The 20701-nt window shown below is 38.2% G+C and overlaps 1 protein-coding gene across 1 annotated transcript in view; it reads right to left on the reverse strand.

The window, feature by feature from the left end:
* Positions 1-761: 761 nt before the first annotated feature.
* The window catches only part of pard6a (par-6 family cell polarity regulator alpha), a 33065-nt gene continuing 13125 nt past the window's right edge, over positions 762-20701 (reverse strand). Inside the window, exon 3 of the mRNA XM_084410064.1 lies at positions 762-2431. Within this exon, the coding sequence (XP_084266190.1) occupies positions 1563-2431 (869 nt within the window). The 3' untranslated portion in view covers positions 762-1562. The remainder of the gene's footprint in view (positions 2432-20701) is intronic.

Genomic DNA, 20701 nt, shown 5'->3' on the forward strand with positions numbered 1-20701 from the left:
ACGCCGCACCGGTGCCAGTTAAGTATATGGATTCCTATTTTTCTGGGGGGGGGAACTAAAAACAAAGCAAGAAAAACGGGTTGATGTCCTTCAAAAAGAAAGAAACTGTCCAAGACGGCCTCTTTCAACAATAAAAAGCAAAATTCAAACCATTTTGTAAACCTTAAAGGGCCAGCTCACCCAAAAATAGAAATCAAATCCAATCGAATTCAATCCAACCCTGTATGACTGGACTTTCTTATGTGAAACCTAAGAGGAGACATTTTGAGAAATGTCTGTGTGTTTTTTGTCCATACATTGGAACTGTTTGATTACTGTGTTCAACAGAAGAAAGAAGTCATATGAGTTTGGAACGACTTGATGGAGTGAACTATTCTTTAAAGGGACAGTTCACCCAAAAATAAAAGTTCTGTCATCATTTGTTGGTTCTAAACCTGTATGAGTTTCTTTATTCCGCTGAACACAAAATAAGATATTTTGAAGAATGTTGGTAATCAGACAGTTGACAGTATTATATGGAAGTCAATGGGTGCTGTCACTGTCTGGTTACCAACATTCTTTAAAATATCTTCTTTTGTGTTCAGCGGAATAAAGAAACTCATACAGGTTTGGAACAACTTGAGGGTTAGTAATGACAAAATGTTCATTTTTGGGTGAACTATCCCTTTAAATGTAACCGGATAGAAGAGAAACCCCCCAAAAAGTTTCCATTTCCATGCATGAAAAAACCTCAGTATAGTTAAACATTGCTTTTTTTTTTTACATCAGAGATAATGAATGTGACAATTAAGCCAATGTGGGAGTGTTAAAATGGCTTTTGAATAAACAAGAGTGTTAAAGTACAACTAAAACCATGTTTAAATGTTCTCATAATGGGATTGATCTTAAATGCTACACTTCCAGTCTCTCACGTACTGCACGTTTTTGTGATTTTCGCTTTTAAAATTGAATTAGTAGTGGGAAGAATGCATATAACACCACTTCAAAATCATCATGTAGAGCACATTTTGATGGACATTTTGTGCGACAGAAACTACGATCAGCATCAGAATGAGACGATATGAGCAAACAAGCATAAACACTGATCAGATCGGTTTTAACACTCTTATATTTTTCTCCACCTCCTCATCATCATCTTCCATCATTATCATCATCATCATCATCAATGCAAGAGGCATCATAAAAAGTGAGATGAATCCACAACAAGACACATCATTTCCACAGAGGCGATTTGTCGGTCTCACACGTCCTCTGAGTGATAACGTCAGGCATCCCAGTAGCAACTAGCACACTTCCTTGGAGTCAATAGAGATGAATATGGTTGATTTTTCCCAAAAGAAGAAAAAATAACTAAGGCGAGAGGAATGGAGAGCCATAAGGCACTTCCATACAGTGCAACCTGTGTGATCTGGGCGAGGGACCTCATTCACGGGGAAGATTGTGAATGGGTTGTTGTTTGTGATAGTAACGAACGAAAAATAATAGCTGATCACATAATAGTTCCTTCATTTTATTATAAATGTGCATAAAGGCTCTTACAGTGGTGTGAATCCTACTGTAGCTCACAACGTAATGAAGTTTCCGTCCTCTCTCATGCTTTCTTGGCTACTGCTCGTCTTGGTGGGACTGCCGTTTTGTGTAGGTGTGGTCAGAGAGCTTAAAGAGCTGCTACTGGGCAAGGAAACACTTTGTGGGAGGGGCCTGTGTGCAAATGCACCCGACGACAGGGCGTTACCATGGCTGCCGTTGCCATTGGTCATACGGTGTGGCACGTACAGGTTGTCGTTCTCGATGATGAGGTCCGTATCATCGTCACTGTCGCCCTCGGCCACACTGTTGCTGTTGCTGTATTGGCTGGCATTCTGTGAGGCGGGGCTGGGGGCGGAGTCATGTGAGAGGGCGGAGCCTCCCGAGCCAGCGGAACTATTGCCGGCAGATGTTTTACTCGCGCGGTGCATCGTGCTGTTGCGCTGATTGGCGGGTTTTACCGTCACGATGAGGTTGTGGCTGTTAGCCACCATCATGTCGGTGACCTGGTCCAGTGATTTCCCGGCCACGTCGATACCATTCACCTCGAGGATCTCGTCGTTGACTCCCAGCAACCCCGTGCTCTCTGCCAAACCGCCTTTCACGAGGCGGGAGATGAAGACGCCGGGAACTTTCTCCACCCCTTGAGGAGTGACGCGGACACTGACGCCATCGCGGATGTAAAAGCCGAGGGGTTTGTGGGTGCCGTGCTTGTGCAGACGGACACGGAGATGCGTGTCGGGTAAGATGTCCACATCTATGATAGAAGAGATCTGCCGGAAATCCTGGGGATTGCTGATGAGCAGAGCCGGTTTGGACTTGGACTGTTGCGCTTGACGCAGACCAGCTAGGCCCTTTTTTCTTCTCTGGAGAGAGCCTGTGGGGAACGGCAAGTCGTCTACATCTGAGGAGAGAGAGAGAGAGAGAAACTATTTATATATATGATATGCTGATAAATTATATATATACAGTGCGTGCAGAATTATTAGGCACGCTGATTTTCTGATCATATTTTATTTCCAGGAATATTTTGCCAATTCCAAACCATATTAATCTTAATAACTACTATTCATTTTGTATTTAATCATTTATAAGTGATATATAATTCTTCATGAAGGCTGGAAAAGAAAAATGTCTTATTTTCAGGTGTGCAGAATTATTAGGCAAGTTTTCTATTACAGATAAAATAAGCCAAAAAAGAGATTTAACAAAGACTGAAAAGTCAAAAATGATTAAATCCCCATGAGAAGAATGCAATACTAGAGATTGCAGTTAAGGCATGACCATTGGACAGTGAAATGCTCATTGGGTCAGCAGGGTCAGACAAAAACAGGTGGAGAAGAAAAGACACATGTTAAGTGCAAAAGAATGAAGAATTATGGTGAAGAATTAAGTGTGAAACCATCAGGAACCCTTTAGTCTCCAGCGCCACCATTTTCCAGAGCTGCAACCAACCTGGAGTCTCCAGAAGTGCAAGGTGTCAGGATCTCAGAAACTTAGGTTAGGTAAAGAATCCTAAAAAATTACCCCCACTTAATAAGAATCACAAGCTGAAGTGTAGTAAAGTACATGAAGACTGTTTTTTTATAGGCTTTATAGACAGACAGATTGAGAGTGACTCTTGAAGGACCAGCACCACATCCTCTTCTACCACTATTTGAAGAATTCATCTTCTAGAATAAGTTTTAATAAGTTTTGGGGGTTTATTTTTAGTCCATCTCCTACCCTGAAGTCCGTTTTGCAGAGATGGACTAAAAATGAACTCCCAAAACTTATTAAAACGTATTCTAGAAGATGAATTCTTCATATTTATTTATTTGCTAAGGAAAGACTACAACATTTTTAAACCATTAACATTACAAAAAGCGCTTCAAGTAGTCAATATATAGTTTTTTTATATATATATATATATATATATATATATATATATATATACACATACTACTGTTCTAAAATTTTGGGTCAGTATGATTTTTCATGTTTTTGAGAGGTCTCTTATGCTCGTCAAGGGTTTTTTATTAAAATACAGTAAAAACAATAATATTATGAAATATTATTACAATTTAAAATAAGTTTAAATTTTATTTTAATATATTGTGAAATGTAATTTATTTATGTAATGGCATCTTTCAGTGTCACATGATCCAGCAGAAATCATTTCTAATATGCTGATTTGAGGCTCAAGTAGCATTTCTTATTGTCAATGTTGAAAATAGAAAGTTCAAAAGCATTTATTTGAAATTTAAATCTTTTGTAACATTAAAAATATGTCTTTACTGACACTTTTGATCAATTTAATGTGTTCTCCTTGCTGAAAAAAACATATTAATTTCTTTCCAAATAAAAATGAAAAACTTACTGACCCCAAACTTTTGAAAGGCAGTGTTATACACACACACACACACAGCAAAAAACTGAATAGAGGAAAGGACCTCATTTAGCTTCCCAGACAACATTTATTTAAGGTGTGCTAAAGACTGAAACTATAGATAAACTGAGACGTGCTGTTTTCATCTCCCTTTCAAATTCTTCCTGTCGACTGGCCTAAAAAGAAAGAGACTCTCCTCACAACTCCATAAAAAAAAAAAACACAATTTATCCACTAAATTTAGAAAGATCTACAGTACAAACTGCAGTGCAGGTTTATCACTGGCATAAAATAATGTTCCCTGTTACTAAAAATGAACTCAAGGAGATACAAAGCACCTCGCTATGTTATTCACCATCTGTCCTACCAGTATCACATCACTGTGACCTCAATTATAAAACTGATCCCCATAAATCAATTTTAGATTTATTTTTTCAATGTTCTCTAAAATAATTCAATATGACATTGATTGCTGAATGTTAATATAGAGGAATATAGTGGGGGGAGTGACCATATCATAATAAAAACCGAGTGGCAGAAATGGATGGATGAACAAACAAGGATTGTAATAAATCTGTCCAAGGCACTTGCATTAGGTCAAGGGTCACGAGATAGAATCAGATTAAAAGGCAGATTAATCAAAGCCTCTCTCCTCACACATAATATTCACCGTTCAAAAGATCCAAACAATCACAGCTGATATGTCGGCTAGAAAAATGGGAAAAAAACAAGACTTGTTTTAGCCGATGAGCAGGTAACAGAGAACAGAGGGCCCTCCTGACTGGAATCTGGTGGGAGGTAACATGCGTCAGCAGAGAGAATGTTTTTGGTTATTTTTAAACTGCAGCAGGGGTTTTGAGCGTGGGTCTTCATGGAGAGGGATTTTTTTGTGATTATGAGAGCACAGCCTGCTGGGAGTAGAAATAGCAGAAGCCATCAACACCTTCCCCTCAGTCTGCTGACTAACATTAAACTGTGAGCCTGTTTTCTGCATTGAGCTCATCTAACTCTAAGATTTTGGGGTGTTCTGAGTGGTCGTTAGCGCATTGCTACACGGTTGCTAGGTGGTTACTTACTGGCCCAATGTTTATAGCATGGAAGGAACGATTTTAGGGTCCAGCTATATTTCCACTTGAGCTTGGTTCGGCACGACACGATTATAAACCGTTCTCAGCCAGGAATTCCCAACATGGTTGGCGTGTAGTGATGTTGCCACTCACAATTGGTCACTTGTCTGTTGCCAGTTTCTCTGTAGCAGGCCAAGCATGCTATTTGAGCTAAGTTAACAGTTGGCAAGAAATATCTGATCATCCCCCATAATGCTATTTCATATTGTCTGTAAACTCTTGCATTACCGTGTTGCATTTGTATAAAGAGCTGTTATCAGTCCCACAATGGAAAATGAAACCGTATCCGCACCAGCAGGGCCGGATCGGCACGGAATGGAACGGTTAAGCAATGAGAAAGGTTTGGCCCCACGGTGGAAAAGCATCTTAAGTCTGCTTAGGAAAAAAAAATTATCCATCTTAAGTGAGCGTATACATTTATGTACAGGTTTGGAAATCTTATTTGTACCTTGGTGTGTCCATCTAGCATTTTTTATATGCAATATCCCAAAATTTGCATAAAAATGTGTCGATGGCAGTGTTATTTTTGTATTATTTATATACTATTGTAGTATTTATTAAGATTTACATTTTCAGTTTTCACTTAATTTATTTTTAGTAAATTTGTCAATTTTTTAAAATAATTCTTTTTAGCTTTATTTTTTATTAAAATTTTAGTTCTAATAATTTTAGTACTTAAAAATTTATTTCAGTTATTTGTTACAGCAACATTTCTTTTTTTAGTTTCTAGATTTTTTTTAAGGTTTTTAAAACGTATTTATATATTTTATATATGCTTTATTTAAATTAATTTTTTTTTAATTTTTTTTTTTATAGTTTGTGTTTTAGTGAACAATTACACTGATGGATTGAAACCTTGCAAAAGACATTCTGGTCACGAAATAGGTCTTCGGTCCCTTCCGGTTCCAAGTTTGTAGGATTGTTTTTCACTCATTTTATCATCTGCCAGGCAAAACTCATAAATATATTCACTTTGAAAAGAAATAGCACAAACAGTGTACAAAGTTTAGCTTGATAGCAGTACAAAGCTTAGTAGAACATTAAAAATATATATACAATGCATCCCTTACAATCTCCAACAACTTAAAATACGTTTCTTGGTTCAATACCATTTCAAACCATCTGTGCCATCTGAAAGAAACGGCCCAGCATGCACCACTAGAGGAGATCACATGATGGGGATTATATTAATTAGTCTGTTTGACTACAGGCCCAGGTTTGTCTTAAGAGCCACAAACAGTAGATTACCAGCTCACATTAATTAATTACCATCAGGCCCCAGGGGCCTGCATGTGGATGGGGTGATGGGCGGTGAACTCTGACCCCTGTGCTCATATGGAGAATACGACACGCTACAGAAGGCAAAAACAATAGAGATGCACAAGTCATAATGTGTGTTTGTGTGACCCCATATTTAATCTGCCTAAATGTGTAAATATTGTAAAAATGTAAATATTTTGCCTGAGCGCAGACAGTATCGTCCATTGCGCACTATATTTATGAACACTGTATGTAGCTCATATAGTATGCACGGCACACCGCCCCTCTCCCTGTCTCACTACATTAGTCTGGTGTCTGGACCCCCACTGAGATCAGGACAGCTTCTGTTATTAAACCTGCTCACGGGCTGGAGAGCGAGAGAGTTACCCAGGGAGAGGGATCCTGCCAGAGATGGGGATAACGGGCTGGCCTGAGGGTCTCCAGCAGGTCCAACAACGCTCATGGTTAATGTGACCACGCTAACTCCCAGCCCTGCCTCCAAACTGCGCATTATGTGTTCAGACATAATGTGACATACAGTGCTAATTTTCATGTGGTTGTGTGCGTGTAGATTAGGTCAGTGAATTGTGTAATCTTGTAAACATTACTAATTAACTGAATGACGTGATGCATTGCCTAGAGATCAGAAGCTAATGCATCTCAAGGATGATTAAGAGATGCCATCCCGTCTCCCACACACATACACATCCTCACACAAACAATATATTCAAAGCTCCAGACTGCGACTAAAATGTTTGCAAATGTGACAAAAAAAAAAGAAGACTTTGTGACGATGACAGTCGGTACAAGCTTGTGGACATTCATATGCATTTGTGTCTGTCTGTTATCGTCTTGTGAGCTGCGGTTAGTTCTGAACACAGTGAGAGCTGTGATGTCCAATTTGTGAACAAATGACTCTTGTGAGCCGGTTCTTTTTAATGAGACAGTTAAAAAGATCTTGAACTTGTATGCGAGTAAGCGGTTTGAATCAGACTCAGTCAGTAGCACAAATACAGTTGGGATTACTACAATAACCGTATCCAATGGGAATCAAACCACTTCTGAACAACCATCTTTATCTGTTTAACTAAAAAATGTATTCCGGAGCTTTGACACATATATTGAGACTAACACTGAAAACCCACTTGCTCTCCTTAGTAACCATCTCAGGGTGCAGTTTAGCTCAAAACGGCACGGTTTGCATGAAAAACTAGTCCAATTTTTCTGAAGAGACACGATCGCTTTATATGATGAACGGATTGAATTTAGGCTTTCATTTACATATAAACATTCATCAACTCACACATCAGTTGTGGTAAACAGAAGCTCAAGCATGTTTGCTTGATGTGCGAGAACCAGTGAGGTTCATTCTCGTGTTACGCATCACATTTGAGCTTCTGCAAGAACCAATGAGGTTCATTCTCATGTTATGCATCACATTTGAGCTTCTGCAAGAACCAATGAGGTTCATTCTCATGTTACGCATCACATTTGAGCTTCTGCAAGAACCAATGAGGTTCATTCTCGTGTTACGCATCACATTTGAGCCTCCACAAGAACCAATGAGGTTCATTCTCATGTTATGCATCACATTTGAGCTTCTGCAAGAACCTATGAGGTTCATTCTCATGTTACGCATCACATTTGAGCTTCTGCAGGAACCAATGAGGTTCATTCTCATGTTATGCATCACATTTGAGCTTCTGCAAGAACCAATGAGGTTCATTCTCATGTTACGCATCACATTTGAGCCTCCACAAGAACCAATGAGGTTCATTCTCGTGTTACGCATCACATTTGAGCTTCTGCAAGAACCAGTGAGGTTCATTTCTCATGTTATGCATCACATTTGAGCTTCTGCAAGAACCAATGAGGTTCATTCTCATGTTATGCATCACATTTGAGCTTCTGCAAGAACCAATGAGGTTCATTTCTCATGTTATGCATCACATTTGAGCTTCTGCAAGAACCAATGAGGTTCATTCTCTTGTTATGCATCACATTTGAGCTTCTGCAAGAACCAATGAGGTTCATTCTCTTGTTATGCATCACATTTGAGCCTCCACAAGAACCAATGAGGTTCATTCTCTTGTTATGCATCACATTTGAGCTTCTGCAGGAACCAATGAGGTTCATTCTCATGTTATGCATCACATTTGAGCTTCTGCAAGAACCAGTGAGGTTCATTCTCGTGTTACGCATCACATTTGAGCCTCCACAAGAACCAATGAGGTTCATTCTCGTGTTACGCATCACATTTGAGCTTCTGCAAGAACCAGTGAGGTTCATTTCTCATGTTACGCATCACATTTGAGCCTCCACAAGAACCAATGAGGTTCATTCTCGTGTTACGCATCACATTTGAGCTTCTGCAAGAACCAATGAGGTTCATTCTCATGTTATGCATCACATTTGAGCTTCTGCAAGAACCAATGAGGTTCATTCTCATGTTACGCATCACATTTGAGCCTCCACAAGAACCAATGAGGTTCATTCTCGTGTTACGCATCACATTTGAGCTTCTGCAAGAACCAATGAGGTTCATTCTCTTGTTATGCATCACATTTGAGCTTCTGCAAGAACCAATGAGGTTCATTCTCTTGTTATGCATCACATTTGAGCTTCTGCAAGAACCAATGAGGTTCATTCTCTTGTTATGCATCACATTTGAGCTTCTGCAAGAACCAATGAGGTTCATTCTCTTGTTATGCATCACATTTGAGCTTCTGCAGGAACCAATGAGGTTCATTCTCATGTTATGCATCACATTTGAGCTTCTGCAGGAACCAATGAGGTTCATTCTCATGTTACGCATCACATTTGAGCTTCTGCAAGAACCAATGAGGTTCATTCTCGTGTTACGCATCACATTTGAGCCTCCACAAGAACCAATGAGGTTCATTCTCGTGTTATGCATCACATTTGAGCTTCTGCAAGAACCAGTAAGGTTCATTCTCTTGTTATGTATCACATTTGAGCTTCTGCAAGAACCAGTGAGGTTCATTCTCTTGTTATGTATCACATTTGAGCTTCTGCAAGAACCAGTGAGGTTCATTCTCGTGTTACGCATCACATTTGACCCTCCACAAGAACCAATGTGTTCATTCTCGTCTGTTACACCGTGTCCTAACTACGTTTTTGATTATATAGCCTACTTATCCATTTTCTTGCGATTGCCGCCAAGATTACTCTCTGGTGCTGTGCACTTGCCGTGAGACTCCGCCCACACGCTGTTCTGATTGGCTGTGGGTTTTGATTGATTTCGACGCATCTCGCAAAAAAGACAAATTATTTGTCGCTGGAATCTTCAAAAAGATCTTCATTTGTGTTCTGAAGATGAACGAAAGTCTTACGGATTTGGAACGACATGAGGGTGAATAAATTATGAATTTTTTTTTTGTAAACTATCCCTTTAAATTAGTGTGAAACCAGATTAATTAGATTAATATATAACCACAATATGGGTAATCAAATGACCCTACTAATCATCAACCTGTTTCCAAAGCAACCATGCACTACTGCAATACTGCATGTATAGTTTGAGTCGGGTTCAGATCGTGATGCTGAGCTCTGAGTCAGACCTGTCAGAGTAACAGCATCACTGAAGCGTTTATCAGATTATTCTAGTCTGAAGGAGAAAGCAGCTAGGATTACCAATTAGACAGGAGGAGACAAAGACATTTTCTTTCTCAGGCAACACCGGAAAAAATAATATGTATTTGTCTTATTTAGAATAAATCTCATGTCTAAACCATAGTGGATAGAAAGGTGCAAGCATAAACCAAAACCCAAACACCAGACTGCAGGGAAAGTTTTTCACAAGCACTGACTCACCTGAAAAATACAATAAAACATCAAAACTCCTGCCAGGTGTCTGAGGCCTCCAGGCACAGACTGAGCAGAGCTTTGTGAACATTGCTTTCTGGATTACAAAGATACTGAGATACTTTAGAGACTTCCTCAGACCCAGCGCACTGGGGAAGGGTTGTGCGGACGAGACAGATACTTAGTATCTAAATACACTTTATGTCTGAAGTTCACCAAGTGCCATAGTAAAAGTAACATATATGTTAATCATATTAATAGAGAGACTATATCTTGTCTTTGTTCACTATATTGAGTATTTTTGCATTATTCAGAGTGCATGACAATGTACAATATGGTACCAATAGTACATTCATGTCTTGTAAGGAAAACAACATTGACGTTCAAGAACTATTCAACAAAACCTCAATTCTTCTCCAACCAATATCAGAACATCATTACTTCCTCTCCGGTTCCTTGGTGAAGTATATTATTGTAGAACAGGATAGCTTATTGACTCGTGATGCTGCCTCCGGGCTGTGTGTTATGCTAGTATAGGGGAGCTTATTTACCCAGCGTTAACACCTAATAATGTGGTGTTATGGCAGGGCTGGACAGCTTATTGACTGCGATCCTACACAGGACATTGGTAGGTTATTAGCAGAGTCATATATCATGCTGAACGTGGAGCCAGTGTCTCTCACCAGCAGAGAATGGCTGCTGTGTGTTTGAGGTTTTGATGTGATATTGGACCTGCATTGAGTCAATGTATGACAATATGAACAGAATTAAATTAGTTTAACGTGTTAATTCTGTTAGAGAAAGTAACTTTTATCTTAATGCAAATGTAGGGCTGTCAACGTTTTAATCAAATAAGTTATAAATAAGTAAATTAATGAAATCATAATATATGAATATATTAACTGAATATATTCATATGTAATCATAAATCCTATATATTTTAAATAAATAATGTATAATTATTTAATTAATTATATACATATTTTATTGATATGCCAATTAATTAATAAATTAACAATCAATTTAATGTTTTAAATTATTAAACAATTAGTATATGTATATATATATATATATATAAATTGACTATATTACTATTCAATCATATATAATCATGTATAATTAATTGATTTCCTTTATTATACATCAATTATATATATAATTGATGTATAGTAAATTAAATCAAATAATATATATATATATATATATATATATATATATATATATAATTAGATATGCCTATTAATTATTAAATTAGCTATCAATTTAATGTTTAAATTATTAAACAATTATTATTGTAATTTAATGTACTGTGTGTGTGTGTGTGTGTGTGTGTGTGTGTGTGTGTGTGTGTGTGTGTGTGTGTGTGTGTGTGTGTGTGTGTGTTAATCAATTAGCATGCCAATAAATGTAAATATTAACTATAATAATTGAACATTAATATGAAATCATAAATCCTAATAAATTAAATATTTCATTTAATTTATTATACATTAATTATATAGAATTAGATATGGTAACTATTTATTAAATGAACTCAGTTATTAGTAACTGTTTTTATTAGTATTATTATTGTTATTTAATTTGTTATATACTAAATATATTAAATATATATCATTTTTACTATTACTATACTATTTTACTATATAATTGTACTAAATAAACATTAAATTGCAGCCCAAGTACAGACTCTTGTCCATTACCAAAGCTCAAAAGATGTGGTGTGGCCTTCAGCACAGTCCATTAGCCAGGATTCTGGACAGTGTTGTCTCTGTCAGTCTCTCTGTAGACTTCAGGCAGGAACAAAGCACAGGTGGACAAGCTTGTCAAGATGAATAAAACAGGGTGGCAGCTGGAGAGCACAGAGGACCAGACACCTGATGCTGTTAGAGGAAGGCAGGTGACACTGTCACGTGGATCTGGATCTTATTACCCTCATGGCCTAGTGACAGAGAAGTATCGCTTTCCGTTTGTGCTAAAAAAAGAAAATCCTTTCTTATCCTTTCTGTAAATATATTTTCAAGTGAAGTCTTCTTTAATACATATGTTGCTTCATAAATAAGCTTAAAGTGCATTTTCAACACCTTTTCTGCTAAGAACAGCGCAGTACAGATAACAAAAACAGATTCAACGCACAAAACTCTGCTTGTACCAATGCTTCTGCTACGCAGCATCGTTCGGTTTATGTGGGAAGTGAGATTACTGTGACCTGTATTAATATGGGCACTGAAATGAATAGGCTCTGCTCACCAGTGAGAAACAGGCTTAAATGTTATCATCTTCTGTCAATGTCTGATGTAGGATGTTTGTCTAGTTCTGCATCTGTCCCATGTACTTCCACCCCATCATTCAGTAGTGTGCCTATGGCTTTGTTTGGGTGTGGCTGTCTGAAGTTCACACACACACACACACACACACACACACACACACACACACACACACACACACACGCAACTGGTACATGTGCATGGTCCTGACTGTCTGACCTCATCCTCTGTTACCACCATCTGGAGACTAACCCTTAGCCATATGGTCACCACGACAACAGCAATCCCCACTGCCACACGTGCTTAAGAGTTTAAGATCCGATCAAACTTAGAACTGAACACTGAGACTCTTACAGACACAGCCACACTTGTGCGTTCAGCTTGTTTTTTGATCCCAAATAATAACATGAAGTAACAGAAATAATAAGCCACTCAGTTAGATTTGATTTCAGCATGCTCTGACATCACAATCATGCTTTCATAATTAATGGTCACATACACTACTGTTCAAAAGTTTGGGGTCAGTACATTTTTTTTAATGCTTTTGAAAGACTACTCTTATGCAATACGACAGTAAAAAAAACAGTAATATTGTGAAATATTATTGCAATTTAAAATAACTTTTAATTATTTATTCCTGTGATGTCAAAGCTGAATTTTCAGCATCATTACTCCAGTCTTTAGTGTCACATGATCCTTCAGAAATCATTCTAATATGCTGATTTGTTGTGGAAACCATTATTTAAAAAAAATCCAGGACTCTTTGATGAATAGAAATAAATAACATTATAAATGTCTTTCCTGTAAATTTTGATCAACTTTAATCAACTTTGAATTGATTTTTTGACAAAAAATACAACTATGGTAGTGTATACTGCATCTTGCAATAAAGTGTTTTGACAGTGTGAGTGCAGTGTACCTGTGCTCAGAATCAGGAACTAATGACTATGGGACTGATGTTTTAAAAAAAAAAGAGAATTTATTGGGTGATGGGATTACTTCATATGCTGATGAGAACTGGCTGCTAATCCCAAATGATTAATGCTGACACACACACACACTTATATATACACACACAGATACAGCTCACATTTAGAAATAGTTCACCGAAAAGAAAATTATGTCATCATTCACTCACACTCATCTGTTTTCAAACTTGTCTTCCATGGAACAGAAATGGAAAGGCTAGGCAGAATATAAAGTAACAAAGTATTCTATATGACTCATGCCCTACATTCCAAGTCTTCTCTGTTATGCTGGTGTATAACCAGGGCCTGGGGAAAAAATGCCACCGAAAGTGACAAACATGCCCATGTAGTGAATTCCTCTTCATTCTGTTATCTAACATGTAATATATTTAATAACATTTAATTTTAGTCCTATCTAGTGATGAGTTTAGTGCCTCTGCAGATCCTGTAGTGACCTCAGAGGTAAAAGTTGGTGAATGTAGCCTATTGCTAATATGACAAAAAAGCATTTATTGGTAACACTTTACAATAAGGTTTCATTTGTTAACATTAGTTAATGTATTAACTAACATGAACTAACCATGAGCAATATATTTGTTACATATTATTAATCTATGTTAATGTTAGTAAGTAAAAATCCAGTTCTTCATTGTTTGTTCATGTTAGTTCACAGTGCATTAACTAATGTTAACAAAAACAAAGTTTGATTTTAATAATGTATTAGTAAATGTCAACATTAAAGGGATACTCCACTTTTTTTGGAAATAGGCTCATTTTACAACTCCCCCAGAGTTAAACAGTTGAGTTTTACCGTTTTCGAATCCATTCAGCCGATCTCCAGGTCTGGCGGTACCACTTTTAGCATAGCTTAGCATAGATCATTGAATCGGACAAGACCATTAGCATCTCTCTCAAAAAAAAATGACCAAAGAGTTTCGATATTTTTCCTATTTAAAACTTGACTCTTCTGTAGTTACATCGTGTACTAAGACCGACGGAAAATGAAAGTTGCGATTTTGGACTATTTTCAGGCGCTGCGTCATATCATTACGCCTGCTGCACTCATGGTACGGCAGCAAAGTTTCTTGATTATTACGCAGGAATGAGAGTATAGTTCCTAGCCATATCAGCCTAGAAAATCGCAACTTTACATTTTCCGTCGGTCTTAGTACACGATGTAACTACAGAAGTGTCAAGTTTTAAATAGGAAAAATATCAAAACTCTTTGTTCATTTTTTTGAGAGAGATGCTAATGGTCTTGTCCGATTCAATGATCTATGCTAAGCTATGCTAAAAGTGGTACCGCCAGACCCGGAGATCAGCTGAATGGATTCGAAAACGGTAAAACTCAACTGTTTAACTCTGGGGGAGTTGTAAAATGAGCCTATTTCAAAAAAAGTATCCCTTTAAGAATAATAAATGTATTGTATTGTTTATTCTTAGTTCATGTCATGTTAAAGTAGAGATAACTAATTTCAACTAATGTTAATTTTGTAGTGTTACCCGTTTATTTGATCAAAAATAAAGTAAAAGCAGTAATATTGTGAAATATTATTACAATTTAAAATAACTGAATGTTTTTTATTCCTGTGATGCAAAGCTGAATTTTCAGCATTATTACTCCAGTCTTCAGTGTCACATGATCCTTCAGAAATCATTTTAATATGATGCTTTGATGTTCAATAAACATTTATTATTATTATCAATGTTAAAAACAGTTGTGCTGCTTAACATTTTTGTGGAAACCATGATAAAAAAAATCTTGATTCATTGATGAATTGAAACTTCAAAAGCATTTATTAAATTTTTTTTTAAATAGAAATCTTTTGTAACATAAAAAATGTCTTTCCAGTCAATTTTGATCAACTTAATGCATCCTTGATGAATAAAAGTGTCCATTTCATTTGTTCTTACTAATCCCAAACTTTTGAATAGTAGAGTATATTTACAGTACTTTCATAATTGATGTTGATTTGATAGAGAAGAGACAATTTCTCATACTAAAAATGTATTCAAATTAATTGATTTAATTGTAGTATTCGCTGTGGCTAGAAGAAGAAAAATGCGCTAAAAAAGCAACTAAACAAAAGTGCACCTAAATATACGCTCAAGTGGGCAACTACTGTATATTTCTGATACTGTTATGTGTACTTTTTTTTTTTTTGTCAAATTTGGAGCTTGGAAAACAGCAGGATGTTCTCTTTTTGTGTGCCGTAATCCTAAATATGATACTACAGACATACATACACACACAAAAAATAATCTGAATTCACATTCTTTTGTGTTGCTTCTCCCACTTAGCTAAAAAAGGGAATAGTAAAATGAAGTTCTCCCAATCAAACAAAAAGTACTTCCTATGCTGACTTCCTCCTTGAGGTGATGAGGAAACACAGCTTCCCCTTCCAACCTTTGTTGTTTATGAGATAACACTGACATAGAAAGATCCTCTTCTCTTCTCATATGTTCTCCTGGACCATTCATGTGGTGATGCTTGCACTGCTAAATGCTGTGCTGAATGGAAAGAATGATAAACAGCTATTCCCAGCAACACCGCTGACTACAGAGCAACTATACGAACAGCTCGCATTCTCTCCATAATCCGCATGTCAACAGCTGGAAGGTCGAGCAAGCATTCTTTTTATTTTGCACCGTCCCTCTCGAGCGCAGCACACACCCTTATGTTTCACACATTTCTGTGCTTTTTCTCACTTTTTGACGTAATGCATATTTCTGACTTTCTGTCAACAATTTTGCATAGTGTCTCACAAATGGCCCTATAAATAAACCTATAAAACAACATGCGTGTCATCCAGGGAGTGGTCACTATCAGAACCCAGTCTAAAATTAGCCACAACCAGTTTAGCAAGTACTCAGTTAAAAATGGAAGCAATGTAATCTCTGTCACGGAATCTCCCCAGTGTTTGTCTCGCGCTCTGTTCTTCACTACGGTTTGATAGTCACTTGTGGAGTGTGGAGGAGACCGGTAAATCCATCTCAAACCTGCCTTTGTGCTTTCATTCGCTCTTTGATTGTCTTGGCATCATACCTGTACCGGGGACTGACCTGTCGGGAACAGTACAGCAGATGTGCACTGATAAAACCGTAAATATTGGACTGATCACCTCTCATGGCTGTAGATTTGGCTCTTAAAAGGACGAGTTCACCCAAAATACTTCCTCTTTCTCGTGTTTCTTTCCTCTGTGGAACACAACAGGGGGATTTTTGAAGAATACCCTGGACTCGCTTTTCAATATAAAAGTGAATGGGGAATGGGAATGTCAAAAAGTTTCCAAAAAATGGTCTATAAGACTAACTTTTCTGAAGCTATATGCTAACTTTGTGGGAGAAACTGACCAGCCATTATTCTTATAAGAAATTCTTGATATCTACCATGGTTCTCTGCCGTGGAGCAACACTACCGTTCAAAATGTTGGGGTCGGAAATATCTTTTTATGTTTTTGGAAGTAGTATGTTATGCTCATCCTGCATTAGTAAAAACAGTAACATTGTGAAAAGTTATTACAATTTTAATTTACTCCAATACTCCAGTAAAATGCCCCAGTCTTTAGTGTCAAATGATGCTTTAGAAATTAGAGATGCTCCGCTCCGGATTTTTGGAGCCAATACGACCACCGATTTCTTGTCATCATGATCAGCCAATGTTGATCCCGATCCCGATCATTCAAGCTGTATATATGTGATAAGTCAGCTCTCTGTCTAACCCCTTAGACCCTGAAGGCATTTTAATGATTTCACATGATTTCAGGTGGCATCCAAGTAATGGCTTACTTTTAGTAACTCTACAAAAAACAAGGTATCATCAAGTACTGTACATGGTCTCATAGAAAACTTTCAAATTGTGAAGAAAATAGATTTCGATAATGTTAGGAGGATCTTATGTTACAACACTGCTGAGAAACCCCCAGAAAAAGTGATGCAATTTATTGATTTACTTTGTTATTTTTCATGCTTGACATGATGACCACAGCGTGACATTAACACATAAATCATCGAATGTGATCATTGGCTGATACTGATAGACCGGAGCATCCCTATCATCCCAGGATTCTTTGATAAAAAGAACTTTCAAAAGAACAGCATTTATTTGAAATAGAAAACGTTTGTAACAATGTAGAAGTCTTTACTGTCACTTTTGATCAATTTAATGCATCTTTGCTGAATAAAAGTATTAATTTCTTTAGAAAACAAAATTCTTACTGACCCTAAACTTTTTATCAATGACTGTGTGCTTTTTGCAATGACATCAAACCTGGTGCAATGCATTGAACCAACATTTGAATTGAAACATTAAATTAAATTGTGACTAAAACTACATTTTCTTTCTGTTAATTGCATAAAGCTATCCTATAGACTTCTAATCTAGCACACAATTTGAACTAGTTGGACTTGTTTTATGGTCCTTTTAAGGTGTTATTTTGACCAGTGGCGGCTCGTCAGGGGAGGCACAGCCTACCCAAAATTTTGAGGTGAAAATTGGAGAAGGACGATTTAATGTTAACAAAATTCAGTTATTCATTTCATGTCTCAGAATGTGTTTTTATTGATTATAATTTCAGTGTAACCACCGCGCTCTTCCCCGAATGTGCCAAATCTGAGAGATGGTCCTCACTGCAGAACACGAAATCCAGGGAAACAAAAATCTGATAACACCTTACATATACCTAAACCTAAACCTACCCATCTCCACCCCCTGATCCCTAAACCCACCCCTAACCCTTCCCATCTCCACCCCCTGACCCCTAAATCCACCCCTAAACCTACCCATCTCCACCCCCTGACCCCTAAACCTACCCATCTCCACCCCCTGATCCCTAAACCCACCCCTAACCCTTCCCATCTCCACCCCCTGACCCCTAAATCCACCCCTAAACCTACCCATCTCCACCCCCTGACCCCTAAACCTACCCATCTCCACCCCCTGATCTCTAAACCCACCCCTAAACCTACCCATCTCTACCCCCTGACCCCTAAACCTACCCATCTCCACCCCCTGATCCCTAAACCCACCCCCTGATCCCTAAACCCACCCCTAAACCTACCAATCTCCACCCCTAAGATCTGGATCCAACTCCGCCCCCTGACCCCTAAACCTACCCATCTCCACCCCCTGACCCCTAAATCCACCCCTAAACCTACCCATCTCCACCCCCTGACCCCTAAACCCACCCCTAAACCTACCCATCTCCACCCCCTGACCCCTAAATCCACCCCTAAACCTACCCATCTCCACCCCCTGATCCCTAAACCCACCCCTAAACCTACCAATCTCCACCCCTAAGATCTGGATCCAACTCCGCCCCCTGACCCCTAAACCTACCCATCTCCACCCCCTGACCCCTAAACCCACCCCTAAACCTACCCATCTCCACCCCCTGATCCCTAAACCCACCCCTAAACCTACCCATCTCCACCCCCTGACCCCTAAACCTACCATCTCCACCCCCTGACCCCTAAACCTACCCATCTCCACCCCCTGATCCCTAAACCCACCCCTAAACCTACCAATCTCCACCCCTTAGATCTGGATCCAACTCCGCCCCCTGGATCTTGTGTACTGCAGTGAGGTGCTACTGAAATCTGAGGGGCTAAAGAAGGGGAGGGGGAGGCAAATCCATAGCTGGAGACTTGTGCCTCTGTTGGTAAATATTTCTTTGCCAATCACCATCGAGTATTTTGCTTTCAGCGATTAGGAGTGTTTAGAAAAGTAACATGGCAGAGGAGGCTAGCCTTCCTCGGTATATCAACCAATCATCGAAGAGACGTAAATTACGTGATATTGGTTTGAACTGCTACCGCTGATGTACCAACTACGTATGGAGAGTAGAGAAGGTATTGAATATTTGATCGCAAACAAATTGATCAAACTACCATTCGAACAACAGCTACAAATTAAAAATGAAGCAAGACCCCACATCAATAAGCTAAGCTAAGATATAGGCTCCAGCAATCAGCTTCACTAAACACCTGAACGGACATTTAAAGGACAGAAGGATGGATTTTTGCTTCAAGTGATAGGCTGGATAAGAAGGCAAAAAAGAAATTGACAAAAGTGACAAAAAAAGCCATTTTAAAGCAGTTAAAAATAAATAAAAAATCATTGGGAGGGGATCCGACCACTAAAATCTTGTGTGCCCCTCTATTTTAAAAGCCACTATAGCCGCCACTGATTTAGACCTATTTGAAGCTTGACAGCTTAGGTCAATGTGAACTGTCCTTGAACGGAAAGTGCTTCAACATTTCTCCCTTTGTTTTTCAAGGAAAAATAGTAACATACAGTTTTGGAATGACTTGAGGGTGCGAAAATAAATGACAGAACTTTCATTGGGGTGAACTTCCTTCAAATGTCCTTACAACAGGAAACAAAGACAATGTGATAAGTATGAAACAGTGTTGAAATACAAAACATGTTACAGTATCTTTCTTTCCACTGGATCTCTTTCTTTTTCGGTCATCTGTTTTTCATGACTCTTTTTGGAGCACTTTCAAAGCAGCACAGTGCAAATGGATTATTTTTGATGGTAACTGTTGAGATGATGTTTCCATATCATCCAAGATGTCAAAACAAAAACAGCATGGTACATCGACATGCCATCCAGATAACCCTGTGTACTATACATAGTGAAGTCATTAAGTATAAACAAGTGCAGGCATGAAAACACACACACACACCCTAGGGTGCAGAACAGCTGCTGAATCCTCAGATCATTGTGCACAGAATGGGCATGTGGGGAAATATCCTTCCCATTCTTCCGCTTCCTTCTAAAACCAGCAATAAAGCCGATGGGATTTACACCTGCATGCCACATATGATTTTCCTCTCTTATTAGCTGAGGACACACTGCCACACACTCGACTCATTCAACCAAGATGTTTGAGAAAAGGGAGATGGTACAGAAAGTAATTTTGCTTCAAAGGGGTTTCTGCCTATAGACAGTGCCAGTTACTAATAAGACACAGAGTTTCTCTTGAATTCAGTATAGTCGCACACACACACATCTTCCTCTGTGCACTCTTGAGGTGTGACAGCCAACAAAAAAAAAAACATCTCTAGGCTCTGGGGTCTCTCTTGAAGTGCCTGTCTTATTAGCCATGCGTTCTCAACGTGGAGAAAAAACCTAGAGAGCTTTGACAGTTAAAAAACCCAGAGTCTTTGTTACACTTCTGTTCCTCATCTTTTCTTTGAGATTTCTCTTTCTGTGTCAAGTCTGCCACTTCTATGAAAAGAGTGTATACCATCTATACATTTTCATTGCGGCAGGACATTTTATATATTCATTCATTTTTTAATATATACATGAAACGAATAAGTAATTTTGAAACTCTGCCCTCTTACTACAAACT

The sequence above is a fragment of the Rutilus rutilus genome (genome assembly GCF_951802725.1).
Source record: "Rutilus rutilus genome assembly, chromosome: 5".
Lineage (NCBI taxonomy): Eukaryota > Metazoa > Chordata > Actinopteri > Cypriniformes > Leuciscidae > Rutilus > Rutilus rutilus.